Source organism: Salvia hispanica, chromosome 4 (genome assembly GCF_023119035.1).
Source record: "Salvia hispanica cultivar TCC Black 2014 chromosome 4, UniMelb_Shisp_WGS_1.0, whole genome shotgun sequence".
Taxonomy (NCBI): domain Eukaryota; kingdom Viridiplantae; phylum Streptophyta; class Magnoliopsida; order Lamiales; family Lamiaceae; genus Salvia; species Salvia hispanica.
The window spans coordinates 37,490,181-37,507,230 of NC_062968.1; the positions used below are offsets into that span (position 1 = coordinate 37,490,181).

The 17,050-nt window shown below is 33.2% G+C and overlaps 1 protein-coding gene across 3 annotated transcripts; it reads left to right on the forward strand.

Moving 5' to 3' along the window:
- Positions 1 to 8,477: 8,477 nt before the first annotated feature.
- Positions 8,478 to 11,653, forward strand: LOC125218929. 3 transcript variants are annotated; one of them, XM_048120736.1, is made up of 7 exons: positions 8,513 to 8,591; positions 8,795 to 9,051; positions 9,344 to 9,490; positions 9,564 to 9,641; positions 10,438 to 10,503; positions 10,588 to 10,653; positions 10,732 to 11,653. In XM_048120736.1, exons 2-7 carry the CDS (start codon positions 8,995 to 8,997, stop codon positions 11,422 to 11,424), a joined length of 1,107 nt encoding a protein of 368 aa, XP_047976693.1. In that variant the 5' UTR covers positions 8,513 to 8,591; positions 8,795 to 8,994; the 3' UTR covers positions 11,425 to 11,653. The 3 variants fall into 3 exon arrangements, with proteins under 3 accessions (XP_047976692.1, XP_047976691.1, XP_047976693.1); XM_048120735.1 differs by lacking the exon at positions 8,795 to 9,051 and having other exon boundaries at positions 8,478 to 8,591; XM_048120734.1 differs by lacking the exon at positions 8,795 to 9,051 and having other exon boundaries at positions 8,484 to 8,612.
- The last annotated feature ends 5,397 nt before the right edge of the window (positions 11,654 to 17,050 follow it).

Genomic DNA, 17,050 nt, shown 5'->3' on the forward strand with positions numbered 1-17,050 from the left:
ACTACTTTCAATTATTTTTTAAAACATTTTTTAATTTAATATGGATGCAATGCTATTCTGTCCGCGAATAAGAGTCAAGTTTTTCCATTTTGATCTGTCCATTAATAGGAGTCTCGATTCATCATTACTATAAATGATAAAGAGACCTCATATTCCACTAACTCGTTTCACTCACACATAATTTAAAACTAATATATATAAGTGAGACATATATATTCCACTAACCTTCTTTTATCCATTTTTTTAAAAAATTCATGCCAAAATAAAAATGAGACTACTAGTTTATTTAATTTATAATTATTGATCATTGTATTTGTATAGTACTCTACATCCTATATTTGTAAATTGTTATCCATATTTTATTCAACGCGATTTTAAGAAATGTGAAAAAAAATGAGTAAAGAAGTATGGATTACACATATATATACATATTGAGTATTCACTCCATTTCTTCATAGTTGAGGCGAAATTTTTCGACATATAGTTTTAGAAAGAAATGTGTTAAATAAATAGATAAAAAAGTAAAAGAGAAGAAAAGGTAGAGAGAGTAAAGTATAAAGTGAATAAAATAGAGAGAATAAAGTAAGAGAGAATAAAGTAAGAAATAGAGAAAAAGTTACCATATATGGAAATGCCTCAACGACGAAGAAACTTCCTGAAATGAAAAAATGACTCAGCTATGAAGAAACGGAGGGAGTAGTTTTATAGGATATGATCAATTGCTAACTCATCCAATAATTGCTAACTATAACTAATTTACGACCATATGATTTTAGAGATCTAAAATGGTCTATAAATTCTCATGTGTAATTTTATTTTTTATTTTTTAATATTAAAAAGATAATAACAACCATAAATATAGGGTTTAAGAACACAATATCAATATAGTGCATTAGATATATCCAGGGATGGATCCATAAATTTTATATACCTGGGGCAAAAATATAGATAAAGGCATTTTTAGGATTTGAGCAGGGGCATATATAAGGGTATTTCAAAAATTTTTTTACAAATAATGCTCAAAATAGCACAAATGAATTTTTTTGAGGAGGGGCATTTGCCCCTTGTGGAACCAATGTACATCCGTCCCTGGATATATCAACACAAAGACATGACAATATCAACACGATTTCATATTGACATTGTACAAGCAATGTATTGTCATATTATGTACTCCATGATGTATAGATATAAAGCTATTTTACGAAATTTATGAATATTTACAAAAAAATTATCAAATTTTGACATTGAAATATATGCATGTAGGATCTCGTTGGAGTCCTTATAAAATTATATTTGATTTGATATATGCCGTGCAAAAAAATAATTTAAATCGAGATAGTTATATGTATTTAAAGTTTTGAGATATTTTTCAAAAGTTAGTTATAACTAATTTATTGTGAATTGATATTAATACCTTAATTTACATTTTTTGTGCATGATATTGATATTCGGGACTTAATGATCTTGGCCTTTGATTTGAAGATCTGATGCATATCATATAGTTGTAGTTATCAATTTATGGGTGATTTAGCAATATAACACACCCCTTAGTTTTATAATAGAATGCGAGTATAATGAGTTAATTTGACTCCATTTACCAAAAATGGAAAAAAAAGCAATAGACAACATTTTGCGGACGGAATAAAATAGCACAAGTGGACAACAACATTTCACGGACGGAGAGAGTAGTATTTATCTATCTCCAACGCTTATTTGATCATTTTTGGTTGCATGGTTTATTTATTTCCAAAACTATCGCGTAAGATTACAGTGTATGTATGCATGTTTCCTTAACACTTTAGATAAGTCTTTCTTGGGTCTTTACAGAAAGACGAGGTCTCGATGATTATTATTTCTTGACATAACATTGAACATACGATATTGATTATGCATTTATGCACTACTTCGATTTATCATATGGTGCAGGTTTTTTGTAATTCAAGAATCCTAAAATCTTGAGTAGTGGTGATCAATGTCATAGTGGTGCTAGTATTGATATTACAATGAATCGTGTGCTGTAATATTCCAGTTTGATAATATCCTCAAAAGGTTTTTGGAAAAAAACTTTATTCAGAAACTAAGTTTGTTGGAATATATTCTACAAATAATAAATAAAGGTTTCGAACCAGACAACTCTTGAAAAAAAGATAATAATTAATTAAAACTAAATAGCAGATTTAAATTAATTAATACTCCATTAAACAGAAAAACCCGGATTACTCGTTATTTGGAATTGGACGGACAATCAATATATTTTACTTTAATGGATGATAATAATATTTTGTTGGGCTTGTATTAATTTGGGACTCAATTAAATTAGTAAAAGAACAACATGTTTGGCTCAAGTCCAACATTCATGAATCTCTATCCTGCTCATAATAACTCTAAATAAAAGAGATTAAACAAAAGACATACGAAAATAATAATGCTTCATAATTTTAGTCCCTTGTATCACACCCCAACTCTTATGACTTATACACTTACTATAAATAAGAAATAATCACACGTCAAGTACAAAAACACACATATTACATAATTTAAAAAAACCAACATTTATCGAGTACATATTTCAAAACATTCTAAATAGTAGTGGGACCCTCTCGACATTCTTTATACTATATATTTATCTATATGCAAAAAAATGATGAGGAGGAGAAGGTTGCCAAAAATGCGTAAGCCGCCGAACTTGATAACACGTGCATTTCCTAGGACCTACGACCCACGTCAACGAATAATTTCACTGATGTCTTATTCCTGAAAAATATTAGTGGTTTATATGAGCCACAACTCAGTATATATAAATCTTAACTTTAATTCCACGATCCAAAAATCAAACATATTATTTAACCAATATATGTAGTAATAACCAACAAATATTAAAAACAAATTCATATACATATGCACATGCCACTTTGTTCAGTTTATTATTCTGTGACAAATCAAGCCTGGTATCTGCTCGGGATTCCATTGTATATATGACCCGTAGGTCCCATTGCCTTTGTACATATATATATATATGACCCGAAGGTCCATTGTCATTGTATATATGACCCGTAGGTCCCATTGCCATTGTATACATATATATGACCCGGAGGTCCATTGCCATTGTATATATGACCCGTAGGTCCATTGTCATTTTATATGACCCGAAGGTCCATTAATTGCCATTGATATCAGATCCAGGGCATGACTGTCACAGATCCTCTTTAATCCAATGATTCAAATAATTCCAAAACCATACGTCAAACATATCCATTGCACCAATTACATATCCATATATACCATCAATTAACTCCAATACTATAGATAAACATATCCATTGCACAGATCACATATCCACATCATATTAACATCAATATCAAATAACACATGATCATTTTAGGCTCACATCATATAATTCAACTATTCACTCTAATTTAACACGTAGCAATCAATCACATAAAATATGTAAAATTAAAAGTGTGATTTATACACACCTGATTACGACAAATAATCAAACCGAGCACTTGGTTCCTTCTTCTTGATCTTCAACACTTGACTCTATGCAATAAATACATATTCAAATTAATTTCATATTTTTCTACATGATTTTGCGTGTTATAATTAGCTATAATACAACTACTGTATATCTATTTTCTCTACGTATATGTAATTAATTATACTTTCCACTTGTGTACATATAGTTCTAATCCTATACATCATATTATAAACAATAAATATAGGAAGTAATAGTTTGTAAAACAAACATATACATATGTATAACGCCGGAATCAAAATATTATACTAGAATTTAGGGGAGTGTTATATTACTAACTCATAACTTAATTGCTAACTACAACTAAATAATAACCATTAGATATTTAAATTAAGGGATTAGATCATTAATCCTTAAATGTCAATACGATCAACGAAAAACGTCAATAAAGCCATAAGATTAATTCCAAAAAATATCAATAGGGGTATTAATGTCAATACGATCAACGAAAAACGTCAATAAAGCCATAGGATTAATTCCAAAAAATATCAATAGGGGTATTAATGTCAATTAACTATATGTTTAGTTATAACTAACTTTTAAAAGAAATCCCAAAACTTTAAATTCATATAACATATATCAAATTAAAGATAATTTCATAAGGATTCCAACGATATCATACATGCATATGTTCCGACGTCAAAATTTGAAATTTTTTTGAAATTTTTTAATTTTTTCGTACAAGCAAAAATGTCAACATAATATATAAAATATGTCAATATAATACATGTAGAATGTCAATATAAGCACAATGAGTTAACATTCTTAAAGCATTGTGTTGACATTTTCAAAGCATTGTGTTGATATTTTCGGAACACTATATTGATATTTTCATCCAAAATCCTAATTTGGAGTTTTTTTTGTATCTTTTTCGATTTAATTAATAAAAACGAAAATTACACGTGGCAAATTGTAGACCACACATTTTCTAAAATTCTATGGCTTTAAATTAGTTGTAGTTAACAATTAAATGATGAGTTAACAATTAATCACTTCCCCTACGTAGTTGCAAAAACACTCATATACATCAAAATACTAATTAGGTGTATAATCATTCTAAAATAATGTAATTAAATGCATTAGCATCTAAATTAATAATTACTGAAAGTATTCATTAAAAAGGGGCGTATATAATATGTATTGATTCTACTAATCTCATCAGTATGATTTTAAATAATTCAATATGTATATGACTAAATAACATACTTAAATAAGTATTCCAACCTTACCTTCCTAATCTATTTTCCTGGAGAGTGAGTTCTTCTCTTTTCTTTTTTTTTTCTTTTCAAACAAAAATATAGCTTACAGTAGAGAGTATTGCTATTGGAAAAATAATTCCTTTTACCTCATTATTTTATTGTACAGACCGAATTAATATATTTATCACCTTCTTTAAAAAGCATTAGTCATACTACAATAAATATAAATGAGACACGTCCCTTTACAAATAATACAAAAAAACATTTCCTCCCCTCACATATTTTACAAGTTTAAAACTCCATGGATGATTGCATGCACTATATTTATATATTAGTATATATTTACAGCGTAGGGACATCAGACATACTCACATATTTATTATGCATGTACACACGTATATATATCTATTACTTTAACTAATCCCTTGTAATAAATTTCTTTTTTCTATTACCTCACTTAATATTTTTATTCCAATGACAACAAAATATGCCATTGCAAAGAAATAGTAGATATGTAAAAGTATGCATATTTTGGTTCAGGGATATCACACCTCGCCTCCTAAGATTGGATTTTTCATTTCTTTTTAGAGCTGAAAATTTGTCTTCTTTTAGTCGAGCCCTTTTGATTTTGAGAAGTTATACCCATTCAATGATCATAACCTCAATTCGGGAAACATAATAGAAAATTCGTGGTGGAGTACGAAGAACTTCACGTGGAGACGTAGCAAGCCATCAACGATTCTTTGGGGAATTTAATCGGAAATTCTAAATCGTAGAAATTTATGAATTAGGTTTTAAATTTCCTTGAACATGAATTATTTGTGAAGAAACATGCAATTCTGAGTTTCATATGTGAATATAATTAATCTCATACCTAATAAAATAGATTCGTTCATCTGACTTATTTATTATGGAAGTATTCCGCTATGCATGTTTTATCATAATCCCACCAACACATTGGCATTACAGAAGCAATGTTTTAGTTCAGGCTATAAAATGAAGAATAAATAAATTTATACAAGCTATATTTGCAATTGTTATAAATTTGATATAAAAAAGTCACCATGTTGTCAAAGTTGGGGCTATTTATTAATAAGCGCTCCTAAAAAAATATGTATATATAAAAAATTACATATACCATTCGTTTCTGATTCCCCCTGCATTTCTAACAAAGGAACCATTCCACTAAGATTCTCATCCAATATTTTCTCCACGAAGAAAAAATATAATGGAAAAATTACGTGTGTGATCTGTTTCAAATTCAATGCAACATAAAGGGAAAAAGATAAAAGTGCCATAAATGGTAATATTGCTTTGGGTTGTCGAATAAACAGTTGTATATCCTCAATTCCAATCACTCGCAATCTCACCATTATATATTGGTTCATATTATTTATCTCGTTACTTCTGTGCCTCTATTTTCTTCCTAGCGACATATATAGCTATATAGTTTTCACCGTATGAACATAAATAGGAATTATAGTTTCAAATATTCATAAAAAGGATTTCGAAAATAACATAAAATAAAAAAAATTGTGTATCATAATTCTGTTTATATTAATATTACAAAAATAAAATTGAATAATAACTTCGTAACATCTCTACTCTTCATGTTCTGGAATGACTACACAATTCTCTCATGAATAACATCTACAGTTACAAACACATCATTTTATTTGTAAGATAGTAGTTCCAACTAGTCCTTCAATAGCTTATAAAATTGTTCAATTTATTCAAGTGATATTACAGGTAAAATATAGTATTTGGAAATTCTAGTGGGTCATCCTCCCTTTTATTTTCCACCGTAGAATATGAGTAAGAGAGTTAAAAAAAAGAGTCCTAGTCGGTTCTTTAAGTTTTTATTCCCTCAAAAATTTATGTTCTGATCGAATATATATCCACTTGTGAGGCAAGTTTAATTAGGAATCAAATCCACAACTTGCTTTCATTTTTTAATTTTTCGTCTATCTATACACTAACAAAATTCTATCATACTCCAGAATTTTCAATTTACTAATAATATGCAGTGACGGATCTAGAATTTAAAAACGGAAACGGAAGGGTTAGAACTGTGAAAATGACTATTTTTTCGATCTTTGCGGCAATATCGGAACAAACGGAGGAGCGAACGTGACAAATTTACGTCCGGATAGAGGAAAATTATTAGTAGCACGGAGGAGGCGGTCGCCCCCTCCCCCAAGATCCGCCACTGAACTAATATGTAAGGTTAATTTGCTCAACTTATATATTCCATATTTCACCAAAGAGAATTTATAAACCACTTTCAATCTCGATATTGATAATCTCGTTATTGATTTCAATATATTTAAAGTATTGATTTTAAGATTAACCTTACATAGTAACTAACTTAATCAACAATTTCGGGGATTAACTATCCAATTTATCAAAATTTTCACAAAACTTAACGCTTGATCGATTTTCAATTAAATGGTTATTGGTTTGGGTTTGGCAAATCGGAATTGAGGTAAATCTCTCTTTGTGATGAAGAGGTAAACGGAGATTGATCATGGGATGAAACTAGTACCCTTCGTGAATAGATTAGTGATGATAAAACGAAAAAAGAAGAATATATTGTGTGTTTTCTGCTAAGAAAATAAAACGGAAACAATTGCGTATCCTGGGAAAGGGGAAAAAGACATTTGGTCATCTAAATTCTTTTTTAGGAAAGGCCATATATTAAATTCTCAACTTCAATCAATATAATTATGGAATATCTGATATTTTTTATTCATATCAGTTCAGTGCGTGTTGAGAAAAATTTGTGAGGCAAACGAATATTTTTATAACATAAATTTATTCTATAATGAATAAACTATGTAGTGTGGCACTTTCTATCCCACAAATAAATGCAACTGTGGTCTAAATCTAACAAACGTTTTATGCGGAGAAAATGACAATAAAAATGATCTATTAAAATATTTAATTTGAGAAGTAACTTTGGTAGTAATTTACAACTTGAAAATATCATACATACTCCATAAGCGTAAGCGTGGGTTTAAACTCAAGAATTGGAACTTATCTAACCCATAAAAGCAAATATAGAAAAGACACCGGGCCCGCACCACGGTTCTCATTTGGATCCATGTTACTTTAATGGGCTCCACCTTTTAGACCGAATTTAACTCTATTGGAGTATTTTATTTCGATATTTAGTATACTGTTCAATTTTATTATGATTGTCGAGAATAGGGCGGCATTCCACAATTTTTATTTTTATTATAAAAGGACTGTTTAAATCGTATTGGTGTCAAGCATGTACCTCAAAAACATCAATTTTAGGAAAATTTATATTCTACGGAGAAATGAGATAAAGAAAACTGCAAGTTGTCATCTATTAATAACAAACAGATTTTTCTCCATGATTTAGAGTAGTATTATTTCAGAAATGAGATAAAGAAAACTGCAAGTAGTGGTCAAACTCACTATATTAAAACTGTATAAGCGCTAGTACTAAAAATATATTAGTCTAAAAAAACAATTTCGAATAATTATTAAGTATTTGAGTTTTCATTTTTGTGCCTGACTACCGAATCCGGTCCGGACAGCGGAAACAAAAAGAAAAAGATATCCCCTCGCCATCGTGGCACGTCCCATGAGGTGACACGTGGATTCCATGTGCGTCACAGCTGACGTGGACTAGGAGTGACACGTGGCGGTATGGCAAGCCTTGTCTTTATGTCCAGATTCTGTTGCTTAAGTTTACTGCTTTTAAACTATACGTTTCTCAATAACATCAGGAAAATTCGAGTCGGTAAATCATGGATGACGACGGCCGGGAGCTGGAGGCAGCCGAAGCCCTCGCGGGGATGGCGCAGCATGTGGCTGTTTCACAGGTTCGCCGATATACAAACCATGTATGCACAAATTAGAATTCTATTAACGGACAATTATGTTGTAGTTTTAGAAATGATTAATTATTTTTTTTACCTCATAAATATTTTGAAGTGTGATTTTGTTCTATTGAATGTATTAGATGGAACTATTTATTAATTCAGGCTTTGGAGTTCCAAGAGTTTGATTGCTTTTTTAAAAAAAGCGATGTAGGTGCTAATGAAGATAATTTGCTGTATGGGTTGGGTGGTTAACTGCGGAAATGGAATTATGGGGCCAGACGAAGCGAAGAAGGCTAGGAATGATGGCGGACGAAGAAGGAAAATGAACCTGAATTCGTATATTTTTAGGCTTAGTTGGTCGGTATTGTGAGGATTCCTATGTTGCGTGTGAGAAAAATGTGATATGGAGAGGGTATCTTCTTTAGTAAAAAAGAGGATGAGAAAGCATGGCCTACATTTAGTAAGATAAGAATGTTATTTCAATTGGTCGAATATGTCTTTTGCTCCCTTTTCCCTTTTTATGCCTTCACTCCATTTTTGTGGTTGGATTTCAGAGTTCTCCTGCCTCAAAATCTATTTTCTCAATACTTTCCTAAATATGGACTATACTAAACTCATTTCATAGTCCCACATTTGTGTTTTCGCTGCTTATTCATCAACTCAATGAATTTCAAAGCCTCTGGTAGTTGCATCTCGTATTTCGATCCAACTTGTGCAGCTCTTAAGCAATGTCTTCTTCTTCTTTACATCAGGACCAGCTAGTAGCTGATTATGCACCTTTGAAGATTACAAGTCCGCGAAAGGCTGAGGAAAGTGTCCGACATATTCCCACAGAGCAGTGCAGCAAAAGTCATCGTACAAATCCTGTGACGATGAAGATGAGGCGGAAACTCACGGAGGTAGATCAACTTTGGATTTTTTTCTTTCATGGAACAATGTTGATCTTAACATACTTAATTCTTTCCCATCTAGGCCGAGAAGGAGGAAAGGAAGCTTCGCCATATAATGGCCAATAGAGAGTCTGCTAGACAGACAATTCGACGCAGACAGGTAAGGTTTAGTTGCTTGTACTACTTCAGGTGGCGGATGAATTTGCAGGAGTAGTCAAACTTAGAAATTGTACATTGACACAATTTTAGATTCTAGCTCCTCTTGTTAAAAAGGTTATGAGAATGCTCGGAAGGAAAACTTGTTATAGTCGTTGGAAAGGAAATAAAGTTGTGTTCCTCAATACCTATCAAACTAGTTAGTTTGAACCAATTCTCAGAAACACTGATGGAATGCTTTAATGATCACAAAGAAATTTGGATCTTTTCCTTCCTGAAAACCTTAGGAATGTCTCAACTTGGTAAATCGGTCGCTCAATGCTGCGTGTAACAGTTGATGATCTATGTTCTGGATAAAGGGGAAGTACTTATCCTATATATGTATGATTGATGAGTTATGAGAATCCTCGGAAGGAAATCGTGTTATGTCCAAACGTATACTATTAGTTAGAAAGGAAATAGTACTATATAGCTGTGTTCCTCATATACCCTATCTGACTTGTTGAACTACTTCTCAGAAACACTAATGGTATGCTTCAATAGTCACAAAGAAAATTAGATCTTTTCCTTGCTTAAAACCTTAGGAATGTCTCAATTGGGTAAATTTGGGTAAATTAGTGAATGGTATGTGTAGTAACATTGATGATTTATGTTCTAGATAAAAGGGAAGTACTTATTCTATGCAAGAATTTATCTATTTTTAAGGGGGCAATGAAGAAGACAAACATGCATGGTATGTGGGTGCTCCATTGATTATATTTGGTTGTTAGATTGTTACTCCAATTGCTATTTTTGAGCAGGCCATGCATATGGAGTTAAACAAGAGAGCAGCCGATGAGTTGGAAGAGAACGAGAACTTGAAGAAGGCATGTTAACATTTCTTGCTTCCCCTTTTCTCTGTTAGAGTTTCCTCTGCCTCTTTATTGACTACATTTTTTTCCGGTTAAAAGCGAAAGGAGCTGATGCTGGAAGTTTTCAATTCTTTAAAAGGAAGAAATAGATTTCTAAAAGCACACGTAAGAATATGAACCGCGTCTTTTCAGCCACTTCGTTGTTTGAAATGTGTCATGAGTGCCATTCTATTGCACTTACAGTTAGCCGAAGCGAGGAAGGCTGCAGCAGGAGTTACTGAAGAAGAAGAGAAAGAATCAAACTCGTCCGAGGCAGAGAAACCTTGCTCTGCCACTGCAACGACTCCGATGTTTCTGCAGCAGAACCAGCCTACGCCCTCTCTAGTCCCGTGCTTTTGGCCCCCCATGGCCTCAACTTCAGATGCCTTCCCGTTCCAAGGCACGTCTCATCCTCACCCGCTGCAATTCCCAATGGATACACCACCGTGTCTGCATCAAGGACAGGAACTCTCCACGGTAACACCCTTGTTTATAGTCCCCGTCCCTTGGGTGCTACCGTTGCTTGGAACAAACACCCATTGCTGTGGCAAGTGTTCGTGCTCAGACGCTAGGATGAGTGAAGACAACAACAACAAGTCTTGTTCAAACCAGAACGCGATGAGTGCAGAGGCTTATAATAACCCCATTATGCAAGCTATGAGTGCAGATGGCGATCGCAGAGCACACGAACCCCCTGCTGGCATCGTTGTGCCAGGGCTGTTCAGCCCTGTGCGACGCGTGGAGAATCTTGACCCTCCTAGGGCTTTCCAGGTAGGTGATCATGTTGTTTCTCCACATGAAACTGGCTTGTTTCGGGGAAAGTCCGAGGATATCATCGTTGCCACAGAGGCGCGGAGGAGGAGGAAGGAGCTTATGAGACTAAAGAAAGTAAATTGAAAAACTTTGTATGTATATTCAGCTTAGACAAAGAATTTAGAGTGGTGAGTTATATTGGAAATAAACTAGGATGTTTCAAATTGGTTGGAAGTTGGTTTGTTAGTTAAAGTAGGTAAAGGTTGGTGTGTTGTTTTTGTGAGACGCTCTTACAAGTAAGTAGCGTATAGAGTAAGTGTAAACGACACGACGTTAATTAAAATGACAGAAACAACATTTTGTTCCTACAATATACAGGTATCAAACACCCGCAAATCTGAAGAAAATGAAATGCATTTGCGTTTGAGTTCATAGATTGCATACTAGGAATGCAATCAATTTACGTAAAGGACTAATTTAAACCATAAAATATGAACTATATAATTTTGATTTAATTGAGTTAAATGATTTTCCAAAGAATTGAAGATGAATTTCAACTTCTCCATGTGATGAATATGTACTTAACCACATGTCTTCTAATATATTCCCGAACTTTAATATTGAATTTTAAGTAAACAAATGTTATCAGAATTTATAGGAATCTATCAATATATAAAGCGGGAGTTGTTGAGAAAATCACATAAATGCCATTATGACCACTTTTGGCGGGAAAATGAGAGAATAGAGAAGTGGTCAAGTGGGTGTAGGCATATAGTTATTCTGCTATACAAGAAATAAGAAAGCTATAGCCTGTAGCTAGACTGAGTATAATCTGTCAAATTCGCCTATCTCAAAATCTTGAGAAAAGTGAAGAGGAGATTAATAAGCAATTATATATTGAAACTAGCTTTCACCGGAAGTTTTGAACTACTATTATAAAAGTCTTGCAAAAATAGTGTAACAAATCTTAAATGGGTGATTAACAAAGAGAAAGGAGAAGAGTGCGGAGCAATGTCCGATGGCAGTTTCCCACAAACCGAAATGAACTACATTATGCTCGTTCTGTCTTATCTTTTCTCTATCTGTACGCATATGTGTATAGGGGCTATGAATATATGTAGGTGTGCAGGGGATTTGGACAAGGAAAGCACGACAACAATGGCAGCATCGATGGAGGATGACTGCGAGACCATGGCGGAGCGAAAACGGGGAGACAGAACAAAGGTTGATGGAGAGATGAACAATGTCAGTTTAAATATCAACTGGAAAAACCAAGGAAAAAAATTATTCATAAGAAAGATAAGATTTTGTTGCCAGCATTAGATTTTACCTCCAAATTTAGATTTTTTATTGTTGCAATCGCTAAATTTCTCCCTCACTGACTCTATGCCGGAAACGTTGCATCTTCCTCAACGAAGACGCATCATATCACCACTCCACTCCACTCTATAAAGAAGGCCGTCGGCCTCTCTCTGATCCGCTGTCGCCGGTTTTGAATCTCCAAGGTCAAAGAAATGGGGATTCCACTCGCCGGAGCATCCAGTTCGCTGCAATTTTTTTTTTTTTTTTTAAAGTGGGGCTTCATGTATTTCAAATCCCAATATTTAATAGGCTTTACATGATTTAATTTTTTTTTATAATACTTTTGATTAATAATAAAGTTGCATGATGATCAATTCCGTAAATGCATACCATCTTCAAATTCTACCACTATTCTAACAATTAATTAAGTCCCTTTTAGAGTATCTCCGGTGGCGCCCTTCCCACTAGAACTTCCAATTGCACTAGGACTTCCCACTAGGACTTCCCGCAATAAAATTAAATTCACAATTATTCAATTTACGGAATTATAAATTTACGAAATTAAAATTTACGGAATTAAAATTTCGACACGAATACGAACGGGGAAAAGCGAATATTTCATTAAAAAAACATACATTATTCGAAAAAAAAATTACATAGTCAATTAAAAAAAATTAACCACATCAACGTCCACCCCTCCGTCCATAGCAACATCCAATTCATCCTCACTATCACTATCACTAGCGCCTCCGCCACTACCACCCGCACGACTACTAGTCATTCTAGAAATACTTGAAAATAGAGTTTAGAGAGAGAAACTTGTCAACACAAGTGGTGTGAATGAAATGAAGTTCAACGAGCCCTATTTATAGAGTTTTTAAAACAAAAAAAAAAATAAAAAATAAAATAAAATTTAATCGGACGTCCGACCCATGCCACAGTGGCGGACGTCCGGTCGGACGTCGGGCGGATGTCCGAGCCCATCCGACGGGCAAATGGGACGGGCGTGTCCTACCATTTCGTTCACAGTGGCGGACGTCCGGTAGGACTTCCGCGACGTCCGCCGTTGGAGATGTTCTTATATTTTCTTAAACAGTGGAGTAGTACTCCATAAAACATGATTCCCAATAAAAATTATAAATAAATTAGTTATATATAAAAAATAGTTTAAAATTGGATCAAATTCTAAGTTACCTTGCACCTGTTAAACTTTATGCTTTTATAGCCAATAAACTCTTTTTAAAAGACATGCTAAAAAGATATGTGTAACAGGCCAGACAAGAAATTAGAGGAGAATTTATATTAAGCTAAGAAGCCAATAAAATCTTTTTAAGAAAGGACATGTTAAAAAGTGGGAGTAATATTCAAGACAATAAATTAGAGGAGAATTTATAGCATAATTGCACTTATATCATAATATTACTCAATGTATCAAGACATTGATATAATATCGTTAGTATGGACTTTTGCATTTAAAAAAAAAATCAGAATATCCTCCAAAATAAAAGTTTAGGATACTATGGTTCAAAAAGTATAAAAAATCCAAAAGTCCTTTCAACGAGATTATACCAATATCCATGGATGTTTGGTGATATTTTCAATGAATAGAGACTGCGGATAATATTAGTGCAATGTACCGGAACTAAGAATGTAATACTTTTAAATTAATTAGAATACTCCTACTTTTAGAAGTTCACTCTATTCCATCTATACATAATATTTATATTTTATACATGTATAAAAAGAGAGTTCCTAATAATCAATTTAATTAATTGACACAGTTTTATTCATCTAATAAATGTTATTGTGCATTTCGTATTTTTAAATTTACGCAAGATTATTGGTTCTTATTTTTATTGACTTATTTGACTTATTGTAAATGTGTAACTAATACGTGAAAATTATATGACCCGTGTATAGCACGGGGGATGATACAAGTTGATCTAAAATGAGAGACATAAGCCAAGTATGAGTGGAACAAGGATTGTTAAAAATTCTGTAGGGAATTTTCGAAACCCCTTGTCTTGGAAGCTAGTGTTTTTTGTGTTCTGAAAGATGTTGTATTATGTCCCATGCCTAGTTTCATATTTAAAGAGTTAACCCGCACTTCACATTTTTTTGTGATTTAAATTTACTTTTAGTAAATTAAAGTTTATTAATTTGTTTATATTATTTAGATTTATATGTCATACACTACAATACCGTAAATTAGGCCACCCAAGCAAATAAAATGATAAATTATCTTTCTTATATCTCACTGCATTTCCATTGTATATGACCAGAGGCGGACGCAGAAAATTGTCATTTTAGGGGCTATATATTCAAATTTTGGATGAGACAATAATTTTCTTATACTTTATCATTTTATTAGGGGCTTTTGCACATTAATTCATACAAAATAATAACAAAATTTTAAAATTATACAACTAAAAACATAAAAAATAAAAAATTTGGGAATGACTTAAGCCTTCCCTCATGCTTATGTGTGACCGCCAATGTATATGACTGTTACTTCGCTCAAAAAGCCCATTCAATAGGTGTGGTCCTCACTACGAACTTTCCACACTTGATCATTATAACTTTTTCAAACTAAAATATACTCCCTCCCTCTCATAAAAATATGAACATATGATATGACACGAGAATTATGACAAAATTGGTAAAATAATAGAGAGGAGGGGAAGAGTAGTTAAAGTAGTGTTAGTGGATAGTGAAACCCATATTATTATTAGTGCTTTAATGGTGGTATAAGTTGTAAATAACTTGATGTATATGAGTAATAAATTGGGAAACCTTTCAATAAATGGAAATGCTAATATTTTTATGGGACGAACGAAATTAGGAAGTGCACATATTTTTTTGGGATGGAGGAAGTAATAAAAACTAAAAGTTTATAAGAAATGAGTCTGACACCAAGTTATTTTGGATGTCTGCGACTTGCAACACATTCTAAGGTTACAATTAATTCAATTAATTAGATGATTATACAATTAATTCAATTCGTGCTTGAGTTCATAGATTGCATACTAAGACGAAATTAATTTACGTAAAAGAATATGAATTCTATGATTTGGATTTAATTAAGTTAAGTGATTTTCCAAAGAATCGAAGATGACTTGCAACTTTTCCATGTGATGAATATATACTCAACCACATGTCTTCTAATTTATTCCCAAACTCAAATATTGACTTTCAAGTAAATAAATCTTATCAGAATTTATAGGACTTGATCTAAAATGAGAGGCATAAACAACTAAATGCAAGCAAATCACTTAAAAGTATAGAGATAAGGAAATTCCAGGGATGTGCTTTCACTTTTGTGGTTATACAAATTCCAAAACTACAATACCCTAGCACAGCTTAATACTTTGAAAGGACGAGTCACCTAGCTTATGCTCATGCTATACAAACGTTGATTACTAACATTAGGGTTGTCAATCCCAACACGTAACTCCAAGCTCCTAAGACACTTGAAAAGTCCTCACTCTCAATTAACAGTGCCGTTTTAAAGGAAGGTAACTGTAGTGTCTACTAAGTGGACCTATCTCGCTAGAACTCTCTCACAGTTATGAAGCAAGTTATATTAAATCATACATAATTGTGTCACTCAATCATGCAGCATCAAGATTAACTTAGGAAGAAACAAAAGTAAAAACAAAACTGATATTAAATATAAAACTGAATTTGTATAAACCAAAGTCGTTACTAACACATCCCTAGAATCCTATGAGTTTAGTTACACATTATTGAATAAACTAAAAACATAGATTGAAGGGAAAACAATTTGAACATAAAACTAAAAGCAAATAAAATCCGTAGGTAGAATCTTTGTCGTTCTTGATGTTCTTGAAATCCTTCTCCAACTCCTTGCACAATTGAAGTACTCTAGCTTTTGATCTCTATGAATGTTGCAAGTAGTCACTCTCTTTCTCTATGAATGTGTTCTCCTCCTTTTGATGAAACTTGGGGTCCTATTTATAGGGGAAGATTATTCCTCATCATAGAAGGAAAAGATCTTCAAAATTTGGTAAATCTTTGAGAAAATCTAGGGCTGGTCGGATTCGCCGCCTTTTCTCCGCGGGCCGAGACCTTGGCCGGGCGGTCGCGCGTTGGAGTCCGTGAGACTCCTTCGGTGGCGGACCGCCATGTCCTCCGCGGTCGCCGGGCGAGACACTTCTCCTAGCGTAAATTTCCGAGGCGGACCGCCACATGGCTCTGACCGCCGGGCGCCAGCGGTCGCCGTACAACTTTGCGGCGGTCGCTGGTCGCCGTCTGACTCCAGATTTCCAGACTATGCGTTTTTACTCCCCTTTTCGGCTCAAATATGCACATTTCTCACAAAACACGTCAAAATACCAAAATGTATAAAATATGCAAATAATGGACATGTAGAGTGATTTTGATAGTAAAAATGGACCAAATAATGGCCTTAAAACAGTGCAAAATCCGAGCGTATCACCGGTGGAGA